This window comes from Trematomus bernacchii, unplaced genomic scaffold (assembly GCF_902827165.1).
Source record: "Trematomus bernacchii unplaced genomic scaffold, fTreBer1.1, whole genome shotgun sequence".
Classification (NCBI taxonomy): Eukaryota; Metazoa; Chordata; class Actinopteri; order Perciformes; family Nototheniidae; genus Trematomus; species Trematomus bernacchii.
The window spans coordinates 5567587-5594557 of record NW_022988050.1 but is presented as its reverse complement, the minus strand read 5'-3'; the positions used below and the strand labels follow the sequence as shown (position 1 = coordinate 5594557).

At 40.1% G+C, this 26971-nt stretch overlaps 1 protein-coding gene across 1 annotated transcript; it reads left to right on the top strand.

The window, feature by feature from the left end:
- On the top strand, window positions 1-25657 carry ngfrb (nerve growth factor receptor b). The gene is made up of 6 exons (XM_034119835.1): window positions 1-334; window positions 4731-4872; window positions 10732-11088; window positions 22167-22422; window positions 22948-23108; window positions 23985-25657. Exons 1-6 carry the CDS (start codon window positions 281-283, stop codon window positions 24326-24328), a joined length of 1314 nt encoding a protein of 437 aa, XP_033975726.1. The 5' UTR covers window positions 1-280; the 3' UTR covers window positions 24329-25657.
- The last annotated feature ends 1314 nt before the right edge of the window (window positions 25658-26971 follow it).

Below are 26971 nucleotides of genomic sequence, written 5' to 3'. Positions count from 1 at the left end.
GCTGAGCGTCATATGAGCCCAGTTGGAGAGAAGCGCACCGATCATCCAATGGGTCAATCTCAGCGAGTGTATCCCCAGTCTGGACCCTGTGAGCGGCTCTGACAGATTTCTCCGCAGCGACACACACTTGGCAGCGTGAAGTCACCTGGAGAGTTTCTTTTTTTCTTCTTCCTAGAAGTCAACTCGAGAGAAAAAGCGCAGCAGCGATGACAGCCGAGTTTATTTCACGTGGAAGTGACTGAGACCCGCATCGTTTTATCCGATTGACTTTTCTGTGAGGATGCAAAGGAGAAACAGGATGAAGTCCGTTTTTATAGCGTTCTTACTCGGCGTGGTGAGTACAAAGTGTGTTTAAATGTCTACCGTAAACTTAACGCCTGCGCAACTCTACACATTAAACACGTGTCTTAGTTATTTGTTTTATTAACTCTCTTTTTCCTCCGTCCAGTCTTCAGCCTTATCACCTTTTGACAGGGAATCCCCCGGAAAATCTCTGTAAAGTTAGACTTTCCCCTGCACCAAAGTGAGATTTAGCCTACTTTATGACAGCTTACATTTCACCAGTTTGATCTGTACTTGTAAAAATGTCTTTAGCAGATATTTTATCCCTGGAAACTATAAACTCCATGTCGTTGCACCTGTCCTGAATGTCTCATGTAATGCAGAGCGGATGTATGCAGCAGCCATTCAGGTTGATACTCTATAGCTTCAGTTGCTGGATCTCTATAGTTCCACCCTTCTCAGTTACATGTGGCCCTTCAGACGGCAGGACAATAACACTGTCACAGTGGCCCCTGCGCAGTAGGAGCTGGCCAATAAACCACGTGTTAACTGAGGAGGATGATTTACTGTAATTTCCTTGTCAAAGCAGGAATCAACAAATCTTGAGAGGATGTAGGAAGATCTGGGGATTTTATCATCTCCTACTTTCCCCCAGGCCAAGCAGGCTCAGGAAGGAAATATATTTTCAAGTGTGTTTTCTATCTGACAGGACATAGCTCGCCAGGGTCCTGTTTAAAGAACAGGCTGCACCACTGATACATGACAGCTGCCCTCACTGATGGCTATGCATCCTCTGCTGGCTCAGCACATGCAATATTGATACAGCCCAAACCAACCCCCTCTTACTCTTCCTCTCCTCCTTTCACCCTCTCATCTTCCTCTCTGTCTGTTTGCCCTTCATCTTCATAACAGATGTTGATTCAGCATTGTTTGGGATGGCATTAGCTGTAATGTCATTGCCAGAGTTGGAAGATGTACTCAGATCTTGTACTTAAATTAAAGTAGAAGACGTACCACAGTGTGGGAATACTATGTTTCAAGTTAACACCCTGCATTGCAAATGTTACTCAAGCAAAAGTAAGAGAGTATTAGCATCAAAATATACTCAAAGTTGGTCAATCTTCTAATAATATATACAATATGTTTTGTTGTTATTATAATTATAGATGCATTACTGTGTTGTCAAAGCTGGTAAAGGTGCAGCTAGTTTGAATGACTTTGTATACTGCACGGTAGCTTGTGAATTTACTCTAGTTGTAGTTGTATTGTTATTTAACTGTTTATTATATTTCATATCATTAATTCAAATCTGCAATGTTACTAAAGGTATTAAATAAATGTAGTACAAGTACACAATTTACCTCTGAATAGTAGTGGAGTAGAAGTACAAAGTCTCTCAAAATTGTACTGAAGTACAGTACATGAGTAAATCTACTTTCCACCACTGGTCATTGCCCATGTTCATCAGGATCCATGGCTGGATCTAAATAAGGCCCATCTTATAGGAAGGCTGGTATAGAGGAACTCTAATGGTCTAACGAGTGCTGACAGCTGAGGTCCAGAGGTTAAGTGCCTCCAACAGAGAATCGACTGCAGCATTAGTAAGATTGGTTGCTCTGGAGATATGTGTCCAGATGCTCCTGCGCATGCTTTAGTACACGATTGTTGATGTGCGTTTGCTTTCCTTCAGCTGCAGGGAGTTGGGCTAACAAAAGTTGAAATCCCAAACTTCCCTCTCGTAACCAATTACAGGAAACTCGCAAGTCGAGCTCAAACTTGCTAAGTGCATCATTCTCTTTCATTCCACCAGCTATTTGCTCAAATTGCATTACCCAGTAATTCATCTGTACTGTATGCACAATTTAGCAGTCATTAGTGATGCACTTTAATCTGAGTTTTCTACATTTGAGACGCTTTGGAGTTGCACCCACACTCCGGGTTTTTGGAGTTGTTTCAAAAGTGTCAGTCAGGCTGTTCATGCGTTTGCACAAACCTATGCGTGCCGATGGGTGTGTACAATATACAAGGGGGCAGTGCAGGGGAAGCGTGTGTGATGACAGATTTTATCCATCTCTAATTGAATGCTTGTTGTATAAGCTGTGTGTGTGGTAGAGAGTGATAAAAAAGGGACAGGTGAGAGGGAATACAGATAAATCAAATTATTTAATTTAATGCAATGTCAGCGTAAAATCTCATGTGAAAACTTGACAAGAAAATATATTTCTGAAAAGCATTTTTGTGTTTATTTAGTGAAATGTATTCAGAATTATTCACCAAATTCATTCAAATCAAAACATACAATCACCAATAGTAGAGTAACTGCAGGGGGAGAACAACGTGTTTTGGTCCACAGAGGTTCTTTTTTTTTGTAAAATCAGGATCGTTTCAGGAAATGTTCCGATAATATCAGGTGTGTCTCACGAAATGTTAAAAGTCGACCCCACAAAGATTAACACACATTTTTCGAACACGCACGTCGTAGTTAACTGAATACCGGAGAGTTGAAGGTGAATGGGCTGTGACATCATCAAGGGCAAGAGCCAGGGAGACGTGTGTGCACAAAGACACACACACTCACACACACACACACACACACATCATCTGCCAGCTGACTCACAAGTGCCTGAGGAGACACTTGATGTTTTTTAGAGCTCGTCTCTGTCAGCAGCATTCCACACACACCTGAGCCCTGACGATTTATGCCGAGCGTACCGCCTTCAGCCATCCCCCAGTACACACACATGCATACACACACACACACACCCTTAAACTAACTGACTAACTGGTCTGCCAAAAATAATAATTCAAAAATATAGGCCATATATTATCTCAATGACACTTTACATCAAGATATAGCTTGTTCTCTGGTAACTCAGTAAGACATTGTTGATATGAAATAAAAACATGGTCATCATGGTAACGCTTTTTTTCCAACACTCCTCTGTGAGTTATAAACTTCACAAATAAAGTATTGACACATTCTAAGGACTTTAGTGCAATATGAATGCAGTTACTAAGGGAAATTACAGAAAATAAGCCTAGTCTATGTCTTGATAGAAATGATTTAAACAACACATATATACAGTATGCAGGACATTTGAATATTGTATTGATTATATATCCATATTTCTCAGGCCTACCTCAAAATGTCATTATTAGTGACAATCTTACAGCAGGCAAAATGATCTGGAAACCATTAAATCTATCAATGAGAAAAATGATTCACATGAGGAAACTGCACTATACTTTGAAATCCCACGTCAGCTATTACAGATCTTAAATCAAAAACAATGATCTGCGTCTTGTCTGTCAACAAGTCAGCGAGTTGCTGTCAACAAGATAACAAGATAACCTCATAAATAAAAACAATCCCTCCTCAGGTATCTGGATTGAATTAAAGACAGGCTTCTGCTGGCCGGGTGTCAGAGGGCAAGCCTCTACTCTACTTTATCAAAGTTTGCAGAAAATAAAAGGACCCAGTGGGAGAAAGAAAAAAAGTAGGATAAAATGCATAAGGTCGCAAAAAAAAGAGACTTCTGGAAACATCCAGGCCCTGATGTGAAATGTGAGCGTGTACTCTCATGCAAATGTAGCAGCACGCACAAACATCTTTCACCTGACATCAGGAAAGATAAAGCACTCAACAGGTTATTGTTTGAAGGATGCCGAGAACACACAACCCATCATTAACTGTGTGTGTGTTTTTTTTTAACTTTTAAAACTGTTCCTGGGAATTTAGTCGTTGCTGGGACATTTCAAATATGTTAACTAGATGCATTAGAGTGAACATTAGATGTAAGGTTCATGTGAGTGTTATACATGTGTATAAATGTGGATAAGACCAGTGGTATCCAAATCTTGACCCTTTGAAAATAAAGCATTGCAACCTATGTCAAAGATGTCACATTGTTTCTACGTGTTGTAAGCTACGCAACAGAAGAGTTATTCCTCCTCCAATTGTTTCATTTGAATCTTTTTAGAAGCTCAACAAGAAAAAGTCATTATATATTTTACAAGCACATAGAGAATAGAAAAAGAAGCCAGAACAATTTACATTATTGTGTGCTGAAATCAGCATTTTCTTCTCTCCCATCCCATTAATCATCTCACACCCTCTTATATTTATCTTGCATCCTGTTGCACGGTCCCTGCGCTGGGACTTTTAGCGGTTCCAAAGTAAACCTATTAGAAGACCCCGGATGATTAAAGACAAAGTATTTCTTTCTTTTGTTTTTCTTGTGAAATACAGGACGTTTATATCTGTTCCAGACATCTGGAAACAGAGAAAAAAATATTTTTGCTTTGCTTGCATTTTACAATTCGGGACAATAAATACAGTTTTTGTAACTATAACAATTAGGTCCTTTTGTGTATTGTTGTTGGATGCTGCTGAATGCAATTGTTTATTTGCTTGTCCCACTCACAATGATCTCTGTTGTGATTGGCAGGTTGGGGCTCTAGCTAATAAGGAGGACTGTTTGTCGGGACAGTATACATCCACAGGAGACTGCTGTAAGCAGTGTCTGCCCGGGGAGGGCGTCGCCAGCCGCTGCGGACTCGCGCAGACCGCCTGCACCCCCTGCCTGGACAGTGAGTAACACAAAAAACAGCTGTCACACACACAGTCACACACTGTCCCTCACTCATGTCATGTATTCCTTTCTGTCCCTTCCCCCAAGCTTCATGAACATCAGGTTGAGAAATGTTTCCCAAATTCCTACTGATGGACAAACAGACAAAGCCGGAAAAAAAGGAGGCTATTAAAATGCCTTCTGTTTTTTTCCAGTCAAACAAATAACACCACACATGACACCAACGCACTAAAAACTGAGAGCAAGAAGACAGCAGACTTGCAATTGAGCATGCACTGTGATCACTCTCTGCAAAACGCACTTAAGAAAGTATGCCTAAGGCTAATGAGAATGACATTGGTTTAAAGAAGATTGATTACAAACTCTGGTATTGAAGAAATTGCATTTTTACCTGTATATGGCGCTGAATGAAAATGGGATCATCCAAGGTCATGAAGTCCATTGTCTCCTTTTATGGCAATCAATCCAGAAGTTTTTATTTTTTAAAGGAGAAGAAGTGAGCTTGATGGAATGTCAGAGGATCATCAAAATCATTTAATTGAAATCCATCTGATCTTAGATATTGTCGAGTTTTTACCAACTGCCTGAAATTGCCTCTGGTGTGGATAAAAACAGATCCCAGATTTTTTAATTACTAAACATAATACACCTTAAAATCAGTTTGGATCCATTATTGTGCAGATCCGAAATGTAAATCCTTAACTTATTGAGCTAGACAGCAGGAAGAAAAGATAAATAGATGCCGGACCTATCTGTGGTCCAGCATTACTGCCCTCTTCCTGACCCTTACCATGTAGGGAGAGAAGCTGTGCTGGACCGTAAGACTTTAGGAGGACACTGATATTGTGAGGATTCAAGAGGTGGACCAGCTAAAAAATGTTGTTGCAGTGGAAAAGCATCAGACAAGTTGTTTTGGCACTGGGATTAAAACGCATAGTTTGTAAACTGCAGACCAAAGAGCCCAAATGGACATAGAAGGATCTTCCTCAAGAGGTATATTTCTGCTTGAGCGCAGGGAAAACAAATCAACCGTTATCATGTGAGATCAAAGGTCAGTTAAGCCTGCAGAGGCCAGGGTTGGTCCTCAGCCAGTTCCTGAACTGTTCCCAGAGTTTTCCCTCTCATGAATTCCCTGACTATCCTGTGTCGAGGCGAGGAAGTGGTTGTCAGAAACCCTGGGTCAGTGAAGGATGGCAAACCCTGAGCTAAGGAGCCTCTCACTCAGAGAAATATTAAGACGTAAGGTCATGGGAGAAGTCATAATAAAGACATTATTATTTATTTATATTTTCATTTGGAATGATTTATGATTTTAGAAGTGTGTGTCAGATCAGGAGTTACATCATTATAATATATTGTTGCCTTGTAAAGATATAAAAAGACCTAGACTACTTATCAGAAATGTACAAATTGCTACAGAACCAATTCAAGGTTTAAAGTGATTTGAATAAAGACATTAGCTGTGTCTCTGTGGTTGCAGCTCTGTGTTGCACAACATGAAGGCTCTCAGGGTGATAAATATCACTCTCTCTCCAGTGCTTGTTCTGCTCAGACATGAACAAACACAGACTGTGGCAGGCTCTCAAAACTGTCATGAGGCCAGACACGCTCATGGAAAAAGAGAAATGCAAAGCAGATAGAGCTCTCCACCAGAAACATCCCAATGATATTTTAAGAACGGGACAAACATATTGATTTCATCAGTAATGCAAGCTGATAGAGCTGCAGTGCGAGTATGAAAAAGCATTACAATAACAAGACTGAAACATTAGTCGGTTGTTTGTCTATTGACAGTTAACTTATTGGCCTTACCCCATTATTACTGCAGGACTTGACTCGTTTCACTTTAGGTACATGGTCTTTATTTGGTTTTCCAATGCAGATAGTAGTGCCCAAGTCAAGGCCTCATTATCAGCTGATCACTTTTGCACTGACATGTGAAAGTGCATCTTCAGGAGACCTCGCTGAATCCGTTCATCTTATTCAAACAGAGGAACGACTGCATTTCTCTGCATGTTCAGCGTAGTTACAGCATAGGTTTACAAGCAGCCATTTTTTCAAATCTATGATTGAGGAATACAAATATTGAATCACTATTGTCATATAGCAGCGTGATTGTGCAAGTTGTATCCTGACAATTATCTCTGACCAATCAGTGGGCTGCAGCATTTTAAAGGCACTTCTATTGACTTAGCTTGCTTAAAACGTCAACTCTCAAGCACCAGGTACTATTCACAATTTTGCTAATGGAAAGCCAAAGCAGGGTTTAGTATCATGTGCTATGCAGTGGACGTGCTTAGAATAGCTTAGCATGTAGGTTACAGTTTGTGTATAATCATATATGTAGTATGTAAACTGCATATATGCTCTTAAAGATTATAAAACTTGACAGGCAAGCAGTTACAAAGGGAGTCAGTCCTTATTCAATGTTCAGTTATGGGAGATTTGAAGAGTTAGGTTTTTTATTTCCTTCGCATCTTAGTCCTATGTAACTTAATTTTCACTCTGATGTGAGATTAAACTATTCATATTTTCTGTCTGACAATCTTTCTTAATAATTATCTTTCAACATCAACCCCCCCTCGTGTTGTGTCAGGCCTGCTGCCCACAGTTGATAGGATCATGCATTTATAAGAGCCAGAATGTGGTGTCCAGACAGTGTACAGGCTTCATTTAGTACAGATAGCTAACAGGGGCCGAGATGTGCTCAAAAGGAGGGTCTGCTGAAACGCATGGAGGAGTTTGGATGAATGAACAGATGGGTGGATATGAAACAGAGCATGTACAGCTGGAATATGGACAACTTCTCAGCCAACAGCTAATGGTTCAAACACAAACACGCAAACCTCCCACACATTTACTCAACACACACAGACACGGACTGACCTTATTTGTCTTTTCCACTTTCTCTTCCTGTCCTTTAGCATCACTCATTTACCAGAGACCACATAATCAACCCAAAGCTCATCAATTCAGTTTATTAAAGATTTCAACAAAAATACCAATGAATTGTGCAACTATAGTACTTTAATTACAGTTTACACTCATTTGTATCTGGATGTTATCCCTCACATCTAAATATGATTTTGAAGCATAAGAACAATTATCACTACATTTAATATACTGTACTGTCAAAGAGAAGCTCTAATCAAGCTTTAAAACGTGATTGCAAATGGCATGTAAATGATTTGCCTTCCTCACATGAATAAATGAACACACTCCCAATAAAATGGTGGGTTCCAAAACCCTTAAATGTGTCAGCATTTAGCACTTCCTGTTCCCTCGTCTGAACTTTAGTAGGTGTTTTTTTTTACTGGTTTCTCGTTAGGATTTCTGGATACCAATGTTTTTGCAGATTTTCTCAAAATGCCATTAAAATTTGAAAAAAAAGCAATGGATGCCGACATTATTTTTTCTGAATGTTTGTGTTCTATGGGTGATGACAGATTAAAGCAAAATGTGATGACATGAGTCGTCACTTTAAAACCCTCATATACACACTACAACCTAATAAAGACAACCATCAAAACAGCACATCTTAATGAATTAACAATCAAGTACGGATCAAACCAAATGATCCCCTTGGCGATCATAAAGCCAAACAAGAGATTATAAATCAATCAAGCCTGGATTAAATTGTTTAATTATTTATCCTACAAATAGGGTATTAAAATACACTTTTCACACACATACACACACCCTGTGTCCTTTAAGGGTGTTCAAAACAAAAGGATTCAATTGACTAAAGCACTGTTCTGGTTCAATATGCTGAGCCAGGAAAAGACTGTCTGTAAAAAGACCCCCCCCCCCTTAGTCCCCCCCCCCCATGCTCCAGGCTAGCGTTATTAATGTGTTGACTTGCATTATTGATGCATGGCATTATGATAATGGCTCTGAGAGCATTCGTGGGGTGCGTGGGTGAGGGTAGTCTGAGGATGTGTGTCTGTTTGAGGAGAGGATGCAGGAGATAATGGGGATCGTGGGGGGGTGGAGAGGGGGGGGGGGGGGGGTAACAGTGTAAGACTGTACCGCTGTTTGTCCTTAAAGACATAATTAAACAAAAATGTACCAAACCAATTTAAGATATATTCATCTCAAATGACCCAGTTATGTCTTTAAGGACAAACATTGGTCTCTGTTTATCCGTCCTCATCTCTGGTTTTAATCTCTGCTTCATCAGAGAGCTCGCCGTGGTTGGTGGGCCGGAGACACGCACTGAAAACTTGATATGCCATGTGACACAACTCCCTTTATCTCCTAACACACTCAGTTTAGTTGGGTTTGGTTTAAACTGAAATTTAAAAAATAAGTCGATTTAAAAAAATGACTTAGTACCAGCTGCTAAAATGGGTTTCCTTACAACTTATTACAAAACGAATCTAGACTGTTGGTTGGCACACAAGCAATTTGAAGACACTTTTGGCAAATTGTAATGGACATTTTCCGACAAAAACAGTTCAAATTATCAGTAGATGAATTAAACCGCTCTAAAAAATGTAAATAATAGTTGCAGCACCAGTTTAGGTCAAAAAAAGGTCTCTGTCCGGAAGCTTGCTTTTTAAATAGATGTTTGCAGAAATTTGAGGGTGTGGTTTGGTTTATGAAGTTGAAGAAAATGGTGAACCGTGAACTTTTAACACCTAATGACGGTATGTAAACAATTGTTATGTGCCAGTAATAATTCAAAAGTAAAAGATATTAAGTTTAAGATCATTTAAAAAGTATTTCACTTTCAAATAAATGAAAATGATGCTTGTCAACAGTTTAGAAATACTGAAGAGATTTTGAGGTCATACTTTGACAGTCCCCCCACACGCACACACACATCTGTCTGTTGCATAATTTAGTGTGTTTCCCAGTTCCCTATCCAGCCGAAACACAATTCCATAAAACATGAAATATTGATTGCGTCCTCTGCAGATATATCTGTCAGGTAGACAGAGCATTTATGAAACACATGTGATTTATGTACGAGCATCATCTGAAAAAGACAGTGTTGCTGCATACTCATTTATTTGATATGAGTTATTGTAAGTGACCCATGCAGTTACATATCCACCACAGAGGATGACCCTTACACTGAATTCCCGTGTTACTGTGACTTTGGAAAGCTCAATCCCAATTTGTCCGTAGAAAGCATTTCCTAAATTTAGAAATAACAACTATACTTTTTCATAGATATGATCCAATTATAAACTAAACACTTTGCTTTTAAAAACAGAATATACACTTTGTTGACTTTAAAATGAAAGTAAAAGACTAAACTATTAAAACTGTAATAAAGGGAAAACCGATTCAATAAAAGCTGATAAGAAGTGTGTGAGTACCTAAATAAAGGCGTGAAGTGTTATACAAAGTATTTTAGCAGAAGAATACGCTCCAGAATAGCTAGCTGCATGGAAATGTAATGTTTATTTTAGTCTGTTTGCTTTTATTTCAGGTGGACATTTGAGAAAGGAGATGTTAAATGAGTGGATAGAGGATTACTAATACCAAGATGTTGAGATAAAAGCATGACAAATCATTTCCAGATCTGTAATCAGGTAGAAGGAAGAACACTTTAAAGTCAAAAGGAGTAAAAATGCAAACATATTTCACTGGGATTGTGCTTTTCATCTATGCAATCACAATCATTTGAATATCACATTTTTCAACACACTTAAAATGAGACAATCTTCTGTCTAAATTGAAAATGAAAAAGAGATTCCACACTGGACACTGGAGTGAAACCAACCATGTCAAAGCATTGTGCATATAAAGTATTGTACATGCTTTCAAAATGATGTCTGATGAAACAAAGGTCAGACTTCTGGCTGATAAAAACATTTCATGGCTGTTTTCTTCCCTCTCCTTTCAGGTGAAACCTTCTCAGAAAGCTTGAGTCACACAGAGACATGTCAGCCGTGCACAATGTGCTCAGGTCTGCTCCGCATGAAGTCGCCCTGCACAGACTCCAACGACGCCACCTGTGTCTGCAACTACAGCTACTACTTGAATACAATCTCTCAACAGTGTGAGCACTGCACTAAATGTCCTGAGGGCGAGGGGATGCTGTACAGCTGCGAGTTTGACCATGACACGGTGTGCGAGGAGTGCGTAGAGGACACGTACTCGGACCAGGAAAGCTCTCGGGAGCCCTGCATCCCCTGCACCACCTGCGATGACGATATGCTGTTAAAGGCCTGCACTTCTACGACTGATACCGTTTGTCAAGGTAAGACTATAAGCTTTAAAGATGCTCATAGTGAAATGTACAGTAAATTACAATATTATAAAATGATGCCCTGATTATTTAAAAACAGAGACATCCACATGGGCCTGGTTATATTACATTGAGTGTCTTTAACCTTGCTTATTTGCTGTTTTGACAAGAAGACAATGCCACGAACAAATGAGTCTGGTAGTTCTGAAGGTACGGCCAGCAGCCTGTTAGCTTAGCTTAGCACAAAGACTGGAAACAAGGGGGATCAGCTAGCCGTGCTATTACATACGTTGGGACCAGTGATCAACCAGTTACAGTTATCAAAAAGCTTGGGGGAAAATTGTTACTATATTAATCTCTTTTGAATATCTGGCATTATCACTTAGTCTGTTAACAGTTTTCATTGTGGGTCATTTACAACATATTGAACAAAATGTATATGAATATTTTCAGGCCTGTTAAAATCATTCAATCAATACAACAAGCTGGGGCTCCATTTAGTATTTAAAGTATACACGGCACAGTTAATTAATATGAACAGTAATTTGGAAAGCATTTGAAGAAGTCAATACAAAATTTGATAGCGATATAGTACGTTTCACAACTTTATATTCAGGTAAAACAAATCTGCATAAAAAAATACAATAATACAATTGGTAAAATGAAGTATCACTTTAGATGTTCCCAGTGTATCTTTACATATTTTCCAACTTGTGTGAACCCGCGCTTTAATATTAGCAATTCAGTTGAGCATGTTCAACACTTAAAGCACTATAAACCTCATGCAGAGAGATGAATAAGGCATTCATGGGATTGTTTCACTCTGAGTTATGAGGTAAAGTGAAATTCTGCGCAACCTGATCTATCCATTTAACGAGACACTTCATTCACTTGTTCGGAGATTTATTATTTATTGCTAAGATATTTAGCTAATGGCTTTGGGATGACCCTATCAAAACACTTGGCAAGTTTACCATGAACTTCTGTGCAGGGGCCAGTAAAGTTGAATGATGGAGAGCATCACCCGGGGTCATAATGGCCTGAAAAGGATTTATATGAGCACATCTTTTTCTGTACGGATAGTGAGACCACATAATCAACACTATAGACACTGTGGGCCCATGGACCTAAATGCCACGCCAAAGCTTGTCTCATTGTCTTCGTCGACTCATCCCATCCACAGACACAAAGACTACACTCTTTCTATGGAGAGGTTTTGAAGGAGGTCACATCTCTGAATTTCTTTTATTGCACAGCACCCTGTGTGTATCACAATCCTAATCACAAATTCCTTATGGCTGCAGTCACTTTTCATTCCAATGACCTGATGTCTCACAGATTAAATCAACGCTTTTGTGAAATGACAATAAAAAGAGTCTGTTGATCAGCCATGCCGTCTGTTGGGGCAGCGGTTTGGAGGATGTTGTTATCACAGTGTGAGGACAGAGCCAGTCTCAGGCTGAAGGGACTCTTTTGTGCCTGTCCCATGACCCCGTTTGCACTATGAGGCCTTTCAGTTTACCCCATGGGGCTACTTCAAGGAGCCAGTAATGAGTAAAACAGACAGTGAAACTTATTTAGATTTATCCTTCATATCTTTTTGTGACTGTCTCCTTCTGTTTTGGGAATGTTATGCTTCACTTTGAGCTTTATCTAAGTCACACTAGAGGATTTGTGTTTTTTTTTTAACTATAGGGTCTACATCTTTCACATATCAATGGATATTTGCTGCTTGAGTTTGATGACACTGTATGGATAACATTTGATTTCAACCCTGCTATCGGATCTTAAAAGCTGGCATAATTTCAACATGGTTGGCTTCATTTTTAGGAGGGTCATGATTCCAATTTACGTTAATGTTTGAATGATCAACAATACGGCTATTGTGGATCCATGTCAGAAATTTGGTTCGACTGTTCTGGTTTTGCACGCGGCTACTGTCTAAATAGATAAACTGAGGTAAACTTGTACTATTTGTTATTGGAGTAAGAATATACATGTTGTAGTTGCTATAAGTACAGTGCTGTAATATTTGCAAACCTGAAAATTGCTCTCTCCCCTTTTCCCATCCATCTGTTTATCTAATAAAACCCCAAAAAATAGAATTGGACCAAATAGCACTGCATCTCTCTCTTCTGCCAACATTTTTGAGGAAATGGTCGTATTGTTGGAATGTACCCAAGTAGGAAACTGACCGGAAACCGTCTGTATATTGCCTTGCAAATCTGACATTGTGTTACTAGATTTACTAACGTTAGTGATCCCAGTGACACTACATGTCTTTGCAATTTGGAAATGGGCTTGTTCTATGTCTTACAGAGAGTTTGATGGACGGTTGATATCAGTTTGGGTTGTGTTCAATATAGAGGCGGTCAGTTAAAGGTGTTGGGACACATTAGGCCTCTACCAAAAAAGATAAATGCCATTCCATTGAGAAGACGGGACTTCTGAAGTTCTGCTGTGGCCAGGAAAGCTGTTTGTGGTCAGGAAATACAATAAATCAGTAGACTCTGTAGAATAAACAACAGTGTCTGTACATATTTACTGTCCAACGATAGAGCTGAGCAGAGCAACGTAAAAAATGTAATGAGAAATGGACCTAATAACTTTAGATTTCTAAGACTCGTGTTAATTTGAGTAATCAAAATGTTTTGACACTTGTGGTCACATACATCGTGACTGATTAATCAAACTCTACAACATATAAGTGGTACATTTGGCTGTGCACATATTGATTAGACAAGTAGTGTGAGTAAACGCAACATGAAAGATTAATAAATTGACCAACGTCTGCCCAGCTTTGTAAAAACCAGGGAAAGTCCCACAAACAGAAGAGGTTATTTAATAAGCAGAAGTGGACACACAACATGTATTGATGTTTTTCTACAAAGTGCCCCGCTTCTGTTCAAAACATCTTCCATTGAGGATGATGCCTTAATGCAGCTTGATTCAACTTGTGGTTTGTCAAAGAAGCGTGATGGACAGAGATGATTCATCCAATATCAAGATATAAGAAGCCAGAGCTCCGATACTAAAACATCCTTAAGATAGCTAATACAGTATACTTCATGATGAATGTGACTTTGCTGTGATTCCAGGCACACGGCTCACTGTGTATGGGCTTCATCATCATATGTTATTGCTAACTTTAACCCAATCATATGCTCTTTATTTCAGAGCGTAATCTTTTTTGCCCAAGCACAAGCGTTATCAGCACTTACAAATCTGTAGTGCTGCCAGACGTCTTCATCCATTAGTGTTGTGGAGTCAGGCGACACAGGCCTGAAGGCTAAAAGCAGTCAGGATGGTGGAGGGAGAGAGAGGAGAAGGCCATTGCCCGTGAACATACAAGTCGTAACATGAGACATTGGAAACATTAACTGAAGGTGGAGGAACCAGAACATCACCTTGACTGTACTGTAGGTTATCTTTAGATAGAAAGCTGGATTTCCTGCTGTTATTGTTTGGTTTATATTTGATTTGGCCAGTAGGGAAATCTCCCCTTTTTGTGGATACAAGCTCAGCTTTTAGGTGGGGTGAAAATTCAATTTCCCTGTTCTTTAAAAGGGATTAGAGGTTTGTTTTGAGTCTTACGAGGAAAAAACACACTTTTCATCTCTGTGATGCTAAAACATGCTTATGTGGACCAGACTTTGTTACGTTAAAGACCTACAGAGTTGAGGGTCTGAAGGCAAGATGCTAATCTAGTGTGAGATATAACTTCTCCTCTTCTAGAAGCCGCAAAGCAAGGTCAGAGGTTGAAGGTCAGGGAAGGATTGTAAGTGGAAAGGGGGTCTTTGTGGAAAGATCAGGCAGTATGAGTTTCCTCTGGGGATGTGTGCTAAACAGCGCGGCATAATCCCCCCCAATCCTTTCAGGGGTCACAACAACACGAGACAAGTGAAGTTGGTTAGCGCTCTAATTATACGCCCCCTCAAAGGGACATCTACCATGTTATCAAAACTAAGAGAAACCGATACTGTATGACAACTTTGACGGCAGGAAATTATGTATTTGAAACTGCAAATATGTTTTATTAAATGATTCAGATTACGTTTTCTATTAACATGAGGAAATGTTATTTAATGAAGCTGGCGTTTCAAAATGTACCAGTACAATGTTCCCTGCTAATGTATTTTTTTACTGCTAAAATAGTACAGCAACCACACGATTGAAAAATCTTGCACAATCTTTAGCTGATTACTTTTGTTCCCTAAACCTCAATCAAATGCAGGACTCTTTTCCCACAGTCATTACCTTTACACTTTCATGGTTTAATACATTTCAATAAAAAAACGATGTTTGTTAACCCAACACAATTGTGAAAAGTTCCTATATAAAGACTATTTGTAGGACACAGGGATGTAGGCAAGTCTGATTTTCAGAGTACAGAACAAAATATGAAACTGGTTTATAACATGACTTGGTAATTACTCGACTGATCGCAGGGTAATAACTCAATCCCAGAGAGAGATTCTTTAAAAGTGCACTTTCAAAATGGGGTTGGCCAGCCAATGTCAACACACTGTGACAAAAGCCTTTCACATAATGGTTGAAGTAGAGTGAGCAATGCTTGAGTTTGACAGAGAAGTCGCTGCCAGTTCTTATCAGTCTGAGGTTTGGCTATGAGCCCTCAAGGCTCGAGGAAACAGAGGTTTTCACTTGTCGACCCTGTTCCTCTTTGAGATTGTACCCAGGATTGACGCACATATGTGGCCTGACCTATCACCCAAAACCTGGGTTTCCGGCCCTTTGGCAGCAGGGGCAACAGGTTGAGGTTTGCAGCATGCAATAATTCGAATTATTCATGCACATACATGCACAATAAAGAGGTTACTCAAATATGCGTAACAAAACCACACCTATACAGACGGGCACCGATTCTCCTACGCACAGATTGAAATCAATATGATGATTTATTACACATAACAGATCTGAGACAGCATATGGAGGATGAAGGTCGAGTGGGTGCGGTTAAGAGGAAACAAAAGGGGGGAGAGGAGTGGAGGGTGATCAGCCAAGTGCATTTGGTTATTGAATTGATAGGTGAGTAGGAGGAGGGAGACGTTTCCTTCCTGAGTTTGGTTGACCTTAACGATCCAGGAGTCAGAAAGCGTGATCTGCTAACCAGCCCCATGCACTGCACTCAGGGCAAGACCAGTTCAACTGAATCAAGACAGAAACACAAAGGACAGGAGAATGTGGAGGTAATGAGGTAGAAAATAAAGAAAGACGATCACACAAGCAGTATAAATGATAAAAGTGGCATGTTTACTGATTCATTTATTTTAAAATGGCTGATAAGGTAGAGGTAAACAAAACCAGGCTTTTGACCCTGGTCAGTTTAGCAGATAATAGAAAAAACTAAACCTTGATATATAATAACCAGTGGAAATAAGACATATTAGTATGAGCTGTGAGCTGTTGTATAACGTAGTATGTAGTTCAACAAAATATAAGATGTAACTTGTTTACAGTAAGGCTACTACTGTAGGTAGCAAGCTAAAGCTTTATAGAAATGCTAACATGTGCAGTTTAGAGCAAACAGTTTAATCCATTTCAAAAACCTTTCTCTTGAATTTCTGTTTTTGAAGGCAATAATATTTCATTCCAACTGTTTAAATATCCTTTATCACTTTTGCTTGAGCCTTCATGAAAGAATGCTTCAGTTTGACAGGCATATTGTGCCTAGCTATGGTTGGACAGTCACTGTGCGAGGAAGGAAGTTGATGAACGTTTCATTCCAGTAAGCATCCGACAGATAAAGTGAAAAAGACAAATGATTAAGAGCAAGATGCCAACGACATTTCAGATTTCCTGCGTCCAAAGCATTCACATCAATAGCCGTGAAAAATCGACCAACCCCAGTCTGACTCAACAATTCACAGTCTTTGTATTGCACAGTCACTCATTGTATGGGTACGGCTTCGTCTCCAACACATCTACTGACACATATCTCCACTGCTCTACGGCCACATCTGACCTTCTCTCTTCACCCTTTTGCTCCCTTCTCCACACAGTACGAGCATTGTAACAATAAAGGGTTTTTAAAGCTGACTGAGGCTCCTTCTCTGCTGCCAAACAAGAATTGACCCCTTTGGCTGTGACTCAGACTCCTGAAGTCGCCTGCCATCCCCCAGGAATTTTCCCCTTGACATTCCTGGGTACATTTTTAGGTGATTTGGCATGAGTGGGCCGTTCTGGTGCAAGGGTGAGCACAACACTTGCGCTTTCGCTCGTGCCGTTCATTCTTTGCCAAACGCTCTGCCCGGGACTCAAGGATTTATAGCATGTTGGGGGATTGTGTCCCTGCCAAGGCTTTGCCTCAGTGATATTTATCTTTTTATCTGCCATAGTGGTCTACAGTTAATTACCAAAATGTGGCATAACGAAGGAATTTCATGGCACTTTGTTTTGTGGGCTCATTTAATGATTTATGTCTGTCATAGTAGAAGCTACTTTTTTTGTTTTTCCATTTTTTTCAATACAATTCTGGAGATTAAGATGTATTGTTTTTACAAAAATGTGTAAATTGGCTGCCATTCAGTTCGTAAGTGCAAACACATCATAGAGATGCCCTACTCTATATCACTGCTCATTCACGATAGGTGACTTGGATTAGAACAAGCTAGATGTTTAGAATATTTACCGATTATCTTTCACATAAGTTTGTATTGTTATTTGGACTTATGTCTTAAAGGGGCCCTATTTTACTTTTTGGAAATTAAAGCATGTCAACATGTCACACAAAATACAAATATGAACCTGAAAATTATCATATGTCCTCTTTAAAATAGGGGAACAAGAAGAAAGTTTGTCAGATCATGTAGTAAAATATTTCACTGATTAGAATTTATAACTGATTACAAAGTGGCACCAGAAACTGAAAAAAAGGCAAACCCATAGCTGAACTGTATAACAGATAATAAATGAGAATGAGAGCAGCACACAGGAAGAGGATAGGGAGCTGCAGAACAGAAAGAGATGGAGAGGGAGAACAGATGCTGAGAATGAGGCCTGGTCGATAAAAGCGATGCAGTTACTCCTCTGCACTCTCAGGTTTCCTGGTTGACCTCTACGAGTGCTGATCACATTCTGCCGCAGAACAGACACACACACACACACACACACACACACACACACACACACACACACACACACACACACACACACACACACACACACACACACACACACACACACACACACACACACACACACACACACACACACACACACACACACACACACACACACACACACACACACACACAAAGGGAAAGGCGTGCGCACGTATGCACCCTGTCAAATTCACAAACATGCATACACATTCAGGGGTGTGTTCAATCTGCACCACGTTGGCAGAAACATTTGATGGGTCACGCAAGGTAGGAGTCGAGCCAAAGGGCCTCAAGGAGAAAAGAGAAAGTGATTGATGCTGGGCCGGAATAAATCACAAAGGTTCAACATCAATCAACAAAATAGGGGCAACAGCATTCTTCGTAGTCTTTACTAATCTCTTAATTTGCACTTTGTAACAACTTGAACACTTCATGTTGATGTAAAACGTCATTGGTGTCGGGCAGGTCCTGACAGCAGTCACGGCTGTGCTCAGGAGTAATAACATATTATTAAAAAAACAACTTGCTTGTGTCGGAAACCCCTCCTTTTCCTTTTTTGTTAAACTCCAAAGTCAGCTATTAAAGTTTATGTTGTGGAAACAGCAGCAACACCTATTTAAAAGATGTATAAATGAAGAGTTTTACACAAGGCGTGGCCGCTACAGAACACACACATACACAGAAACACTTACTAAGTACAAATGACACACACACAGCTTGCATATGTGAGAGCAACAAGATCTTTCTTGATTATTACTCACATAATGCTGGCAAGTATACATGTGCCCAGGTTTCCAGTCACACATTAATCAGTATCAAACAAACCCAGGAGGAAAATTCCAGCATTTTCCCCAACAACCAAATAATGCTTTACAATAAATACAATACACGTTTGTTGCTACAGTGGACTGAACCTGTCATTTGGACAGCTCCTTCCTTCCGTTTTTATGATCTAATGTTCAATGACAAGTTGCAGACACATTTTGACTGGTAACACAAGTTTGCACTCCTATAATACAAAAATTGGAAAAATAAATCACTAGGTTTCTTTGTGGATCCTATTTTGGTGATGGGATCAGAGATTGAGTATTGTAGAAGAAAATCACAAGTATTTATGAAGTACACAAAAAGAAAAACTAACAATCATGCTGATATACAGTAAGTAGCCATAGGTCTTTGTATTAGACGTGAAATATCCACATTATTTACAAAAGGTCTAATCCTTATTTTCTCTTATGATGCATTTTAATATAAGTGTTTTTTTAGTATAAGACATGATAGAGTAGTTTGAACCCATTTAAAAACCCTTAAAAATCACAAAATATGAATATACATGGTTTTCACAAAACAAAGACACATGCCAACCCACATTTTAGGCATTGAATAGGTTGTTTTGTGGCATGATGAATTACAATTACCCTATTCCATGCTTTGCAACATCCTAATTTAAATGCATGCACTATTTATTTTGAATTTGTTGCAATTTGGAGGGCAGGACAGACAGGAAAGTCCTAAATGCACATTCAGAGACAGGCAGAAAGGAAACTATGAATACATGAGAAAAAAAAGAAAATATGAACTTTAAATAGAAGAAGACAAGGAAACAGGAAATACATTTATATTGTATGTAATGAGCTGTACTGTACATGTGTGGTTTTTTCTTTAAAACGCATATGTTTATGTACACTATTTTCTGAAGTTGAAGATTATCTTTACAATATTTGGTTGGATGGTTTTGGTGTTTTTATTGTAATAGCTAGCCTCAGACGTGCAGTATAAGAGAGTTGTTCTTGAGCAGATCATTACATGTCTAAACATAATAAATCTCTGACAGAGTAGTGGTCCAGAAACCACTGGGCTCTCTGCATAGTGGAAACACGCTGAGCTCAGCAGAAGAGGGTCACTCCCCTCTAAGCCCAGACAATTCGATGTGAGAGGTTCAGTAAAGGCACTTAGGGCCCTGTTTTAACTGTTCATGTAGGGGAGGAGAGCACAGTAATGCACAGAGTAAAGCATATAGGATGTGATAAATGGTTAATGAACAAAATGAATAAAAGATATAACCGAAAAGGTTAGACAACAATGATGTTGCGTTTACTATCAGTGGAGGGGGCTCACCAGACGCAATGAGAAAAAAAATTGCGTCCAAATGACCACAAGACTGATTGACAGAAAAGGAAATGCCTGATGGGAGCAAGCAATAGTGTAGCCGGGGGTACAATGGATAGAGAGAGGATTGAATGATAAGGATGAGGAGGGGGCATTTGTGCTGGACAAAGAAGATTTCTGTCAATGAATGGTGTCTGGTTTCGAGTGAGGGGTATAGAAAGACAAGCTATGGTGGTGCTGGTGGTGTGTCTGTATGTGTCTGTGTTTGTCTATTGGGGGGGGGGGGGGGGGGATACTGAAGAGGACGGGAAGGAATTTGATATGCAGCACTTCATATTCAGAAGCCTGTCTGTATTTTCTGTTACTTACGCACTTTGTTAGCAGATAATATTGGTGTTTAAACTAAAAGTACGCCACCTATTTAGTATTGCACACATATAACATTGTTAGACTTATGAAGGAAATATTAAGGAAAATCATCTTTTAAATTCCAAGATAAAAACAAACGTCCATGATCCGATTGATTTACAAGCAGCCACTCTACCAACTAATTTTAAAATCAAATCTCCAACAATGCCTAATGGGTCTTGAGATTGCATTGAATATTTACCGGCATTTATCCAATGACTGATTGGACAGTACTGGGCGTAGGCTAACAATACCAACAAAGGTTCAGTTTCGTACAGATTCTGTATCACATGTAGAACATCTTAGTAGAGATTCTGCTGGCTGTAAATAATGTGGTGTCCTTTAAAGCTTAATAATATTTTTGAAGCTTGAATTGATTCCTGGAAGTCTTACAAAGGAGAACAGAAATAAGGGGGGTTTGAATTAAGTTTAATGCAAAGTCCTCAAAGTTCACAACATATGTTATAGTCATAGTACATTAAATAACATTACATGAAAAACATTTGTGTGTTTTAGCATGCTGCATGACCTATTAGTAAATGACATCAAGGCAACATCTTTCCTGTTGGGCTTTAGAGTAACATGAAACTAAGATCATATTAAGACTTATTTTTAGTGAGAGAAAGAAATCAATGACTGAGGTTAAGGATAAAGAAGGATGGACTTCTAACATAATAAGTTAATAGGATGTTCAGCATATTGGTGTTGCCATAAAGTACTCATCACATCTTTATAATTCCTTCAGCTAAAAGCCCCACAGCCGCTCAATGCATCCATCCAAATAAGCTCTCATAAAAAACGTTATCACCTCATTAGTGAGAAATGGCTCAGCGGCTCTCCCCAGATATTTACAGCCCTTGCAAGCCAACGGGATGGTTTCCTGTTGACGATGTGAGTAACTGTAAGTAAGTGACAGGCGAGGATAGGTTTCTACATCCGCGGTGAGGAGCGAACACGACTGCTTAGCGTTAATGGTGGGAGGAAAGTGGCCAGGACTGGATGGACATATAGCTCTTACCTACGTTAATGGGTCCCTGGGGAGGAAGGGAAATGACCGCGTGATGTGGGATTTAATGTGTGTGTGAGTGTGCATGTTGTATGTGTTTGGAGGCATGAGGAACATGTATGTTTACACTGGTAGAAAAGGAGTAGTAGGAGCATCAAGATCTGTCATATTTGGAGCCATATTTAATGCATCGATACAGTTAAATCATATCTTGTAGCTGAACATATCCTGCAGCGTATCAAAGGGTCAACAGTATGTTTCTCCATCTGCTGCTGCCGATTGTAGGGCAAAGTTTAGCCTGCAGGAGATTTTTCTCTCTGTGTTGCAATTTTAAAGTCTGCGAAAAAATGTTTTCCTTTGATTTGATTATAGATTAAGTCTCTTTCAGTTTATTGTTTTTGGTGTTTCAGCTCCTAAACTTCACTGTTTTGGTTCATTTTTCACAGCTCCTACAGTTTCTGAAGATCCCCTGTTCTATTCGAACTTCACGCCCACCTATGATGACTTTTCACCCGACGACCTTCCACCAGAGGGCCCTCCGGACACCACAACCCCCATCAGTACCCCCAGTACCACCACCTCCACCACCAATGGTGACTCTAAGGAGCCGATCTACCATCTGAACGACAAACTCATCCCCATCTACTGCTCCATCCTGGCCGCCGTTGTAGTCGGCCTCGTGGCCTTCATCATCTTTAAGAGGTGAGGAAAAAGCACAGAGTAAGACAAAAGATGCTTCATGATACCTGACGACCACTGAAGGATTACCATATAGTAATTCTGAGTTGCCCTTTATTTCAGACATAGTCTTGTGTAGTCCTGTCTCTGCGGTGGAGAACTCCTGGTCTAGTGCCCAAAACAATACATAATCATGATGCTTTGATGTCTTTGGTTTGAATAATTTTAGCATCATCATATCATTTTCTTAAGTTATATGAGGGAAATGTCCCTGTTTTGATACACCCTCACTGCTCTCATTATATTAGTGTGTCGCTGTAGCAAGCAGCTGTTAGCAAGAAAGCTAAAAACAAATCAAAACATGACCAGCACCAAATGGGCAAAGTTAGCCACTAGCTGGAGAACACCATAGACCTATCAGCATCTGAAGAGCCAGATATATCCCCAAAGAGAGTAAATCATTCGAATAAAGATGTTTGGAGGGCCAGAAACATGACTTAATAATATAAATGTTTTATTTTATCTTCTCGTCTCATTCCCTTTGCTCAGGTGGAACAGCTGTAAGCAGAACAAGCAAGGAGCCAACAACTGCACAGCCAACCAGAACCAGACCCCGTCCCCGGAGGGAGAGAAGCTGCACAGCGACAGCGGCATCTCTGTGGACAGCCAGAGTCTGCAGGAGCAGCAGGGCCAGACTCAGGCTCAGACAGGTACACACTAATACCTGTACCCAAACAGAGGACACTCCCTTCTTAAAAATAAATAGTGGTCATTAATCGAACAATCGCGCTTAAATTGTCAAATAGGTAAGTGTTTATTTGGTGCTGAATACTGTGGTAATGAGTTTCTTCTAATCCACAATAAGTCTGATGGGTTTTCTGTGAATGTACACACCCTGAACTTTCCCCCCGCAACAGTAAAGAATTTCCCCTCAGGAATGAAGCGTTTGCTAGCTTCACTGTGAATACGACCTTTCAAACGTACTGTAGCAAATCAACAAACACGGATTACAACACTGACAGCCAAAGGGTTTGTTTTTTTGGCAACACCTGGCAGTTTCCTGTCCTGTCCTGACAAACCAGTTTGAGAGAATTCAAGACTTTTAAAACCACATGCTTGCCCAGATTATGGTAAAGAAAGAAAACAATGTGGCGCAAGCATGGGAAAAAAGGCAAACAGCAGTGCTCTCTCTCAGTTTGCACAGTATTTTAAAGTGGAAATATTAGGGATATGTGGAGGTAACTTTGGTCTTAAGCAATCTTTGCTGTTGACTGCTGTTGACAGTCGGACAGTTTGGACAAAGAAGCATATTTCCTTGGATTTTCTGTAATGATGTATTAATGGAACTGGTCAGTCAGATCGGCTATCGCTGCTTATGTAGCTAGCAAGGGCTTTTTTTTACCACTTGTATTCTACACTCAATCACTTTTTCCTTTTCATATAATTGCGACCAACTTGGGAGTTTAAAATCAGGATGTAGAATTGTTTCAGTGCTCTAATAGTCAGTCAGAGAGCAATTTGTAGGGATTTCTTTTAAATAATAGAAATTCACACACTAAATGTCCCCTTGTTTGTTTCCTCTGCAGTTGTCAACATGGATGAAGAGCCGTGTTTGCTCCTTCCTCTCCACACCAGGGAGAAGGTGGAGAAGCTGCTGTTCAGTGGCAGCGAAGGAGACGATTGCAACCACATGGAGGACAGCGACTGGTGCAACCTGGCGGGCCTCCTGGGATACGAGGAGGAGCGGATCGCCACCTTCCAGCAGGAGGAGCATCCCGTCCGCGCGCTCCTGTCTGATTGGGCGAGCAAGGACTGCGCCAGCCTCGACTCGCTGTGCACGGCGCTGCGCAAGATCAACCGTGAAGACATCGTCCAGAGTCTGGTGCTCAGTCCGAGTGCTACGAAGCCCACCGCCACTTCTGTAGTGTGATTCTAGATTTAAAGTGAGCAAACCTTAACCTTAGTATTATTCCTTGGCAACCCTCACTCCATATAATTCATGCTAGAACCACTTCAAGCTATTCCCTCAAGAAGCCAGCAGTCAAACACCATAAGTCCTGAGAAATCATTTTCAAGTTTAATCACAGGGAAACGCCAGAAATTAGACAAAACTGAATGAATACCAAAGTACCTTATCAAGTCCAACCCTTAACGATGTGCTCATTATCAATACTTTTTAGAATCCACATAATGTAAAGCCTATGTCAAAAGGAAACTGGCTATAATCATTCCATTTTGGAGCATGTCTATCCACACATATTTCTTCATTATTTACAATCAAGATTAGCATTCTCTCACTTTTTTTTCACAACAAAGCAGCAACTAACTGAATTTAACATGGATTGCTGGCTCTTTTATCCAAGATACAGATATCCCCTGCATCTTTACTCTTAAATATTCACAGTCTTTCCCTCAGTGATAGCGTCATTAGCCAGTGTTGTATCTCTAAATGTTACCTTGTAAATCTATGCTACCAAAGAGGAGAAAAACGTCTCCAGACAATACCTGACAAGCAACATTATTTACATGCCATGTCAGACTTTTGCTGCCAGATGTGGATATCACAACTCTGAGGAAGGATGCTTTTCAAATGAACCTGTTCTCCTTCTGCAAAGATTTAAGACATTGAGCTGCGAGGAATTAATCTGGACTAAGTGGTTTCTGCAGACTCTTCTTTGTACCCGACAAGTGCTCTGAGAACTGAAGGCTGGACTTTGCCAACTAGGTGGTCTGGGGGGCAGGTCATTGAGCGAGGCAACATGAGACACTATTCTATGTGCTCAGGCCGATCTGCATAGCACAGGAGCTCCAACACAGACTCCTTCAGACTGACCAGAAAATGAGCAACTATGTAACTGTATGTATAAAGGCAGACAAGCACACATACTGTACGTACATACACACATAGACCTACAATATGTAACCATGCATGCAAGATACAAACACACTCAAAGGTCCCATAAACATTTACATTCTTCTCAGATCCTGCCATGTAATGTATGCAACACTCATGAAGGGAGCACGTATTGTTTAATGTTATTATTAATAACCAATATAAGGTGAATCGGTCTTAAAAATGTCTTAAAGGTCCCATGTCATGGCCATTTCTACTGATCATAATTCCATTGTTGAGGTCTACTAAAATAGATTTATATTGTGCAATGTTCCAAAATCACATTGGTTTCTCATACAGCATCTCTGTATAGTATGTGTATTCACTCTGTCCTAAGCGGCTTGTTGGAGCTCCTGCCCCCCCCCTCCCTATGAGCCCAGTGGCCGTCTGCGAGACACAGCGAAACCATCCCGAACACATACACACACCCGCAGCCTGGCTGGGAGTTTGTGTGTGTGCTCACACACCAACTCACAGCCTCGCCGCGTCCCGCCGTCTCAGGGAGGAGAAATCGGCAGAGCTGCAGCTGAGAAAAGATTGAGTGTGTGTGTGAGGAAGTCCGTGGATTGGTCAATTTGGACCAATCCACGGACTTAACGTAACGGAGGGGTCGTCGTTACGTCACTTGGTTCCCGGAAGAAAAAAATTGAAAAAGAAAATCTCCAACAAGGCGTTCTGGGGCAGCATAGACAGGTCTTTCCTGTGTTAGAGTTTTACCCGCTACAGGGTGTACTTTGAGGGTTTGTGACTTTGCAAAACCGTTTACATGCATATAAACCTTCATAACACACAAGGGGACGGGTAATAACCGGAAAAGCATGACATGGGACCTTTAAATCCATATAATTTGCAACATGTGCGATAGATGCTACCTAACAGTAAACAGCATGCAGAAACAAGCAACTTATGTCAGCTGGTGAATAAGTTTCAAGAAAAACAATCAGGAAGCAAAACCAAAAACCAGGGTTTTTTTTTGCTTAGTTTCTTAAGTATCTAGAATTATTGTACAACTGCATCGATATGACACCTATTATTGCACTCTCAACAGATACTGTGTTCATCCAAAGCACTGATTCTTGCGACTGACAATCTTTCAAACAGCTAAATTAGAGACTGAAACGATCCAGGGAAACAAAGAACAAGGGTGTTATAGCGTCACAAACTCCCTATGAGTTATGCCGCTGAGAGGCTAAAATGTGCTCTTTGCTGTGACGCGTTCCATATACAGTAAGAGTCCGAAGTCATTCATAGTCCATAGTGTTTAATGAAACGCAAACAAACAATGTACAACTCCCGACCTGACGGTCAACAGAAAGTATCATTCACCCTCTTCCTACATCATATCCTCCCAAACCGGCATCCAACAGGTGACCTAAATAACAATAAACCACACCCACGTGACCATTGCCGGAAGTGATAAACAATAAGAATTAAACGCAATACAAACAGAAATGAAGAAAATAATACAAATAATAAGTAATGGCAAAACAAGCATTTTGGCTCCTACAGGTGTCTTGTTTCTTTATTGTTTGGGACAATGACCTCTGGATAAAAGGCACGTCAGTGGAGACATAAGTCAAAGGAAGTGGGATGATCCGACGGAGGTAAAGGGAAAGAGTTTTGGATTACTTAAATGTAAAGCTGAAACCCAGGAATGTGCATTTGCATAAATCAGCTTGT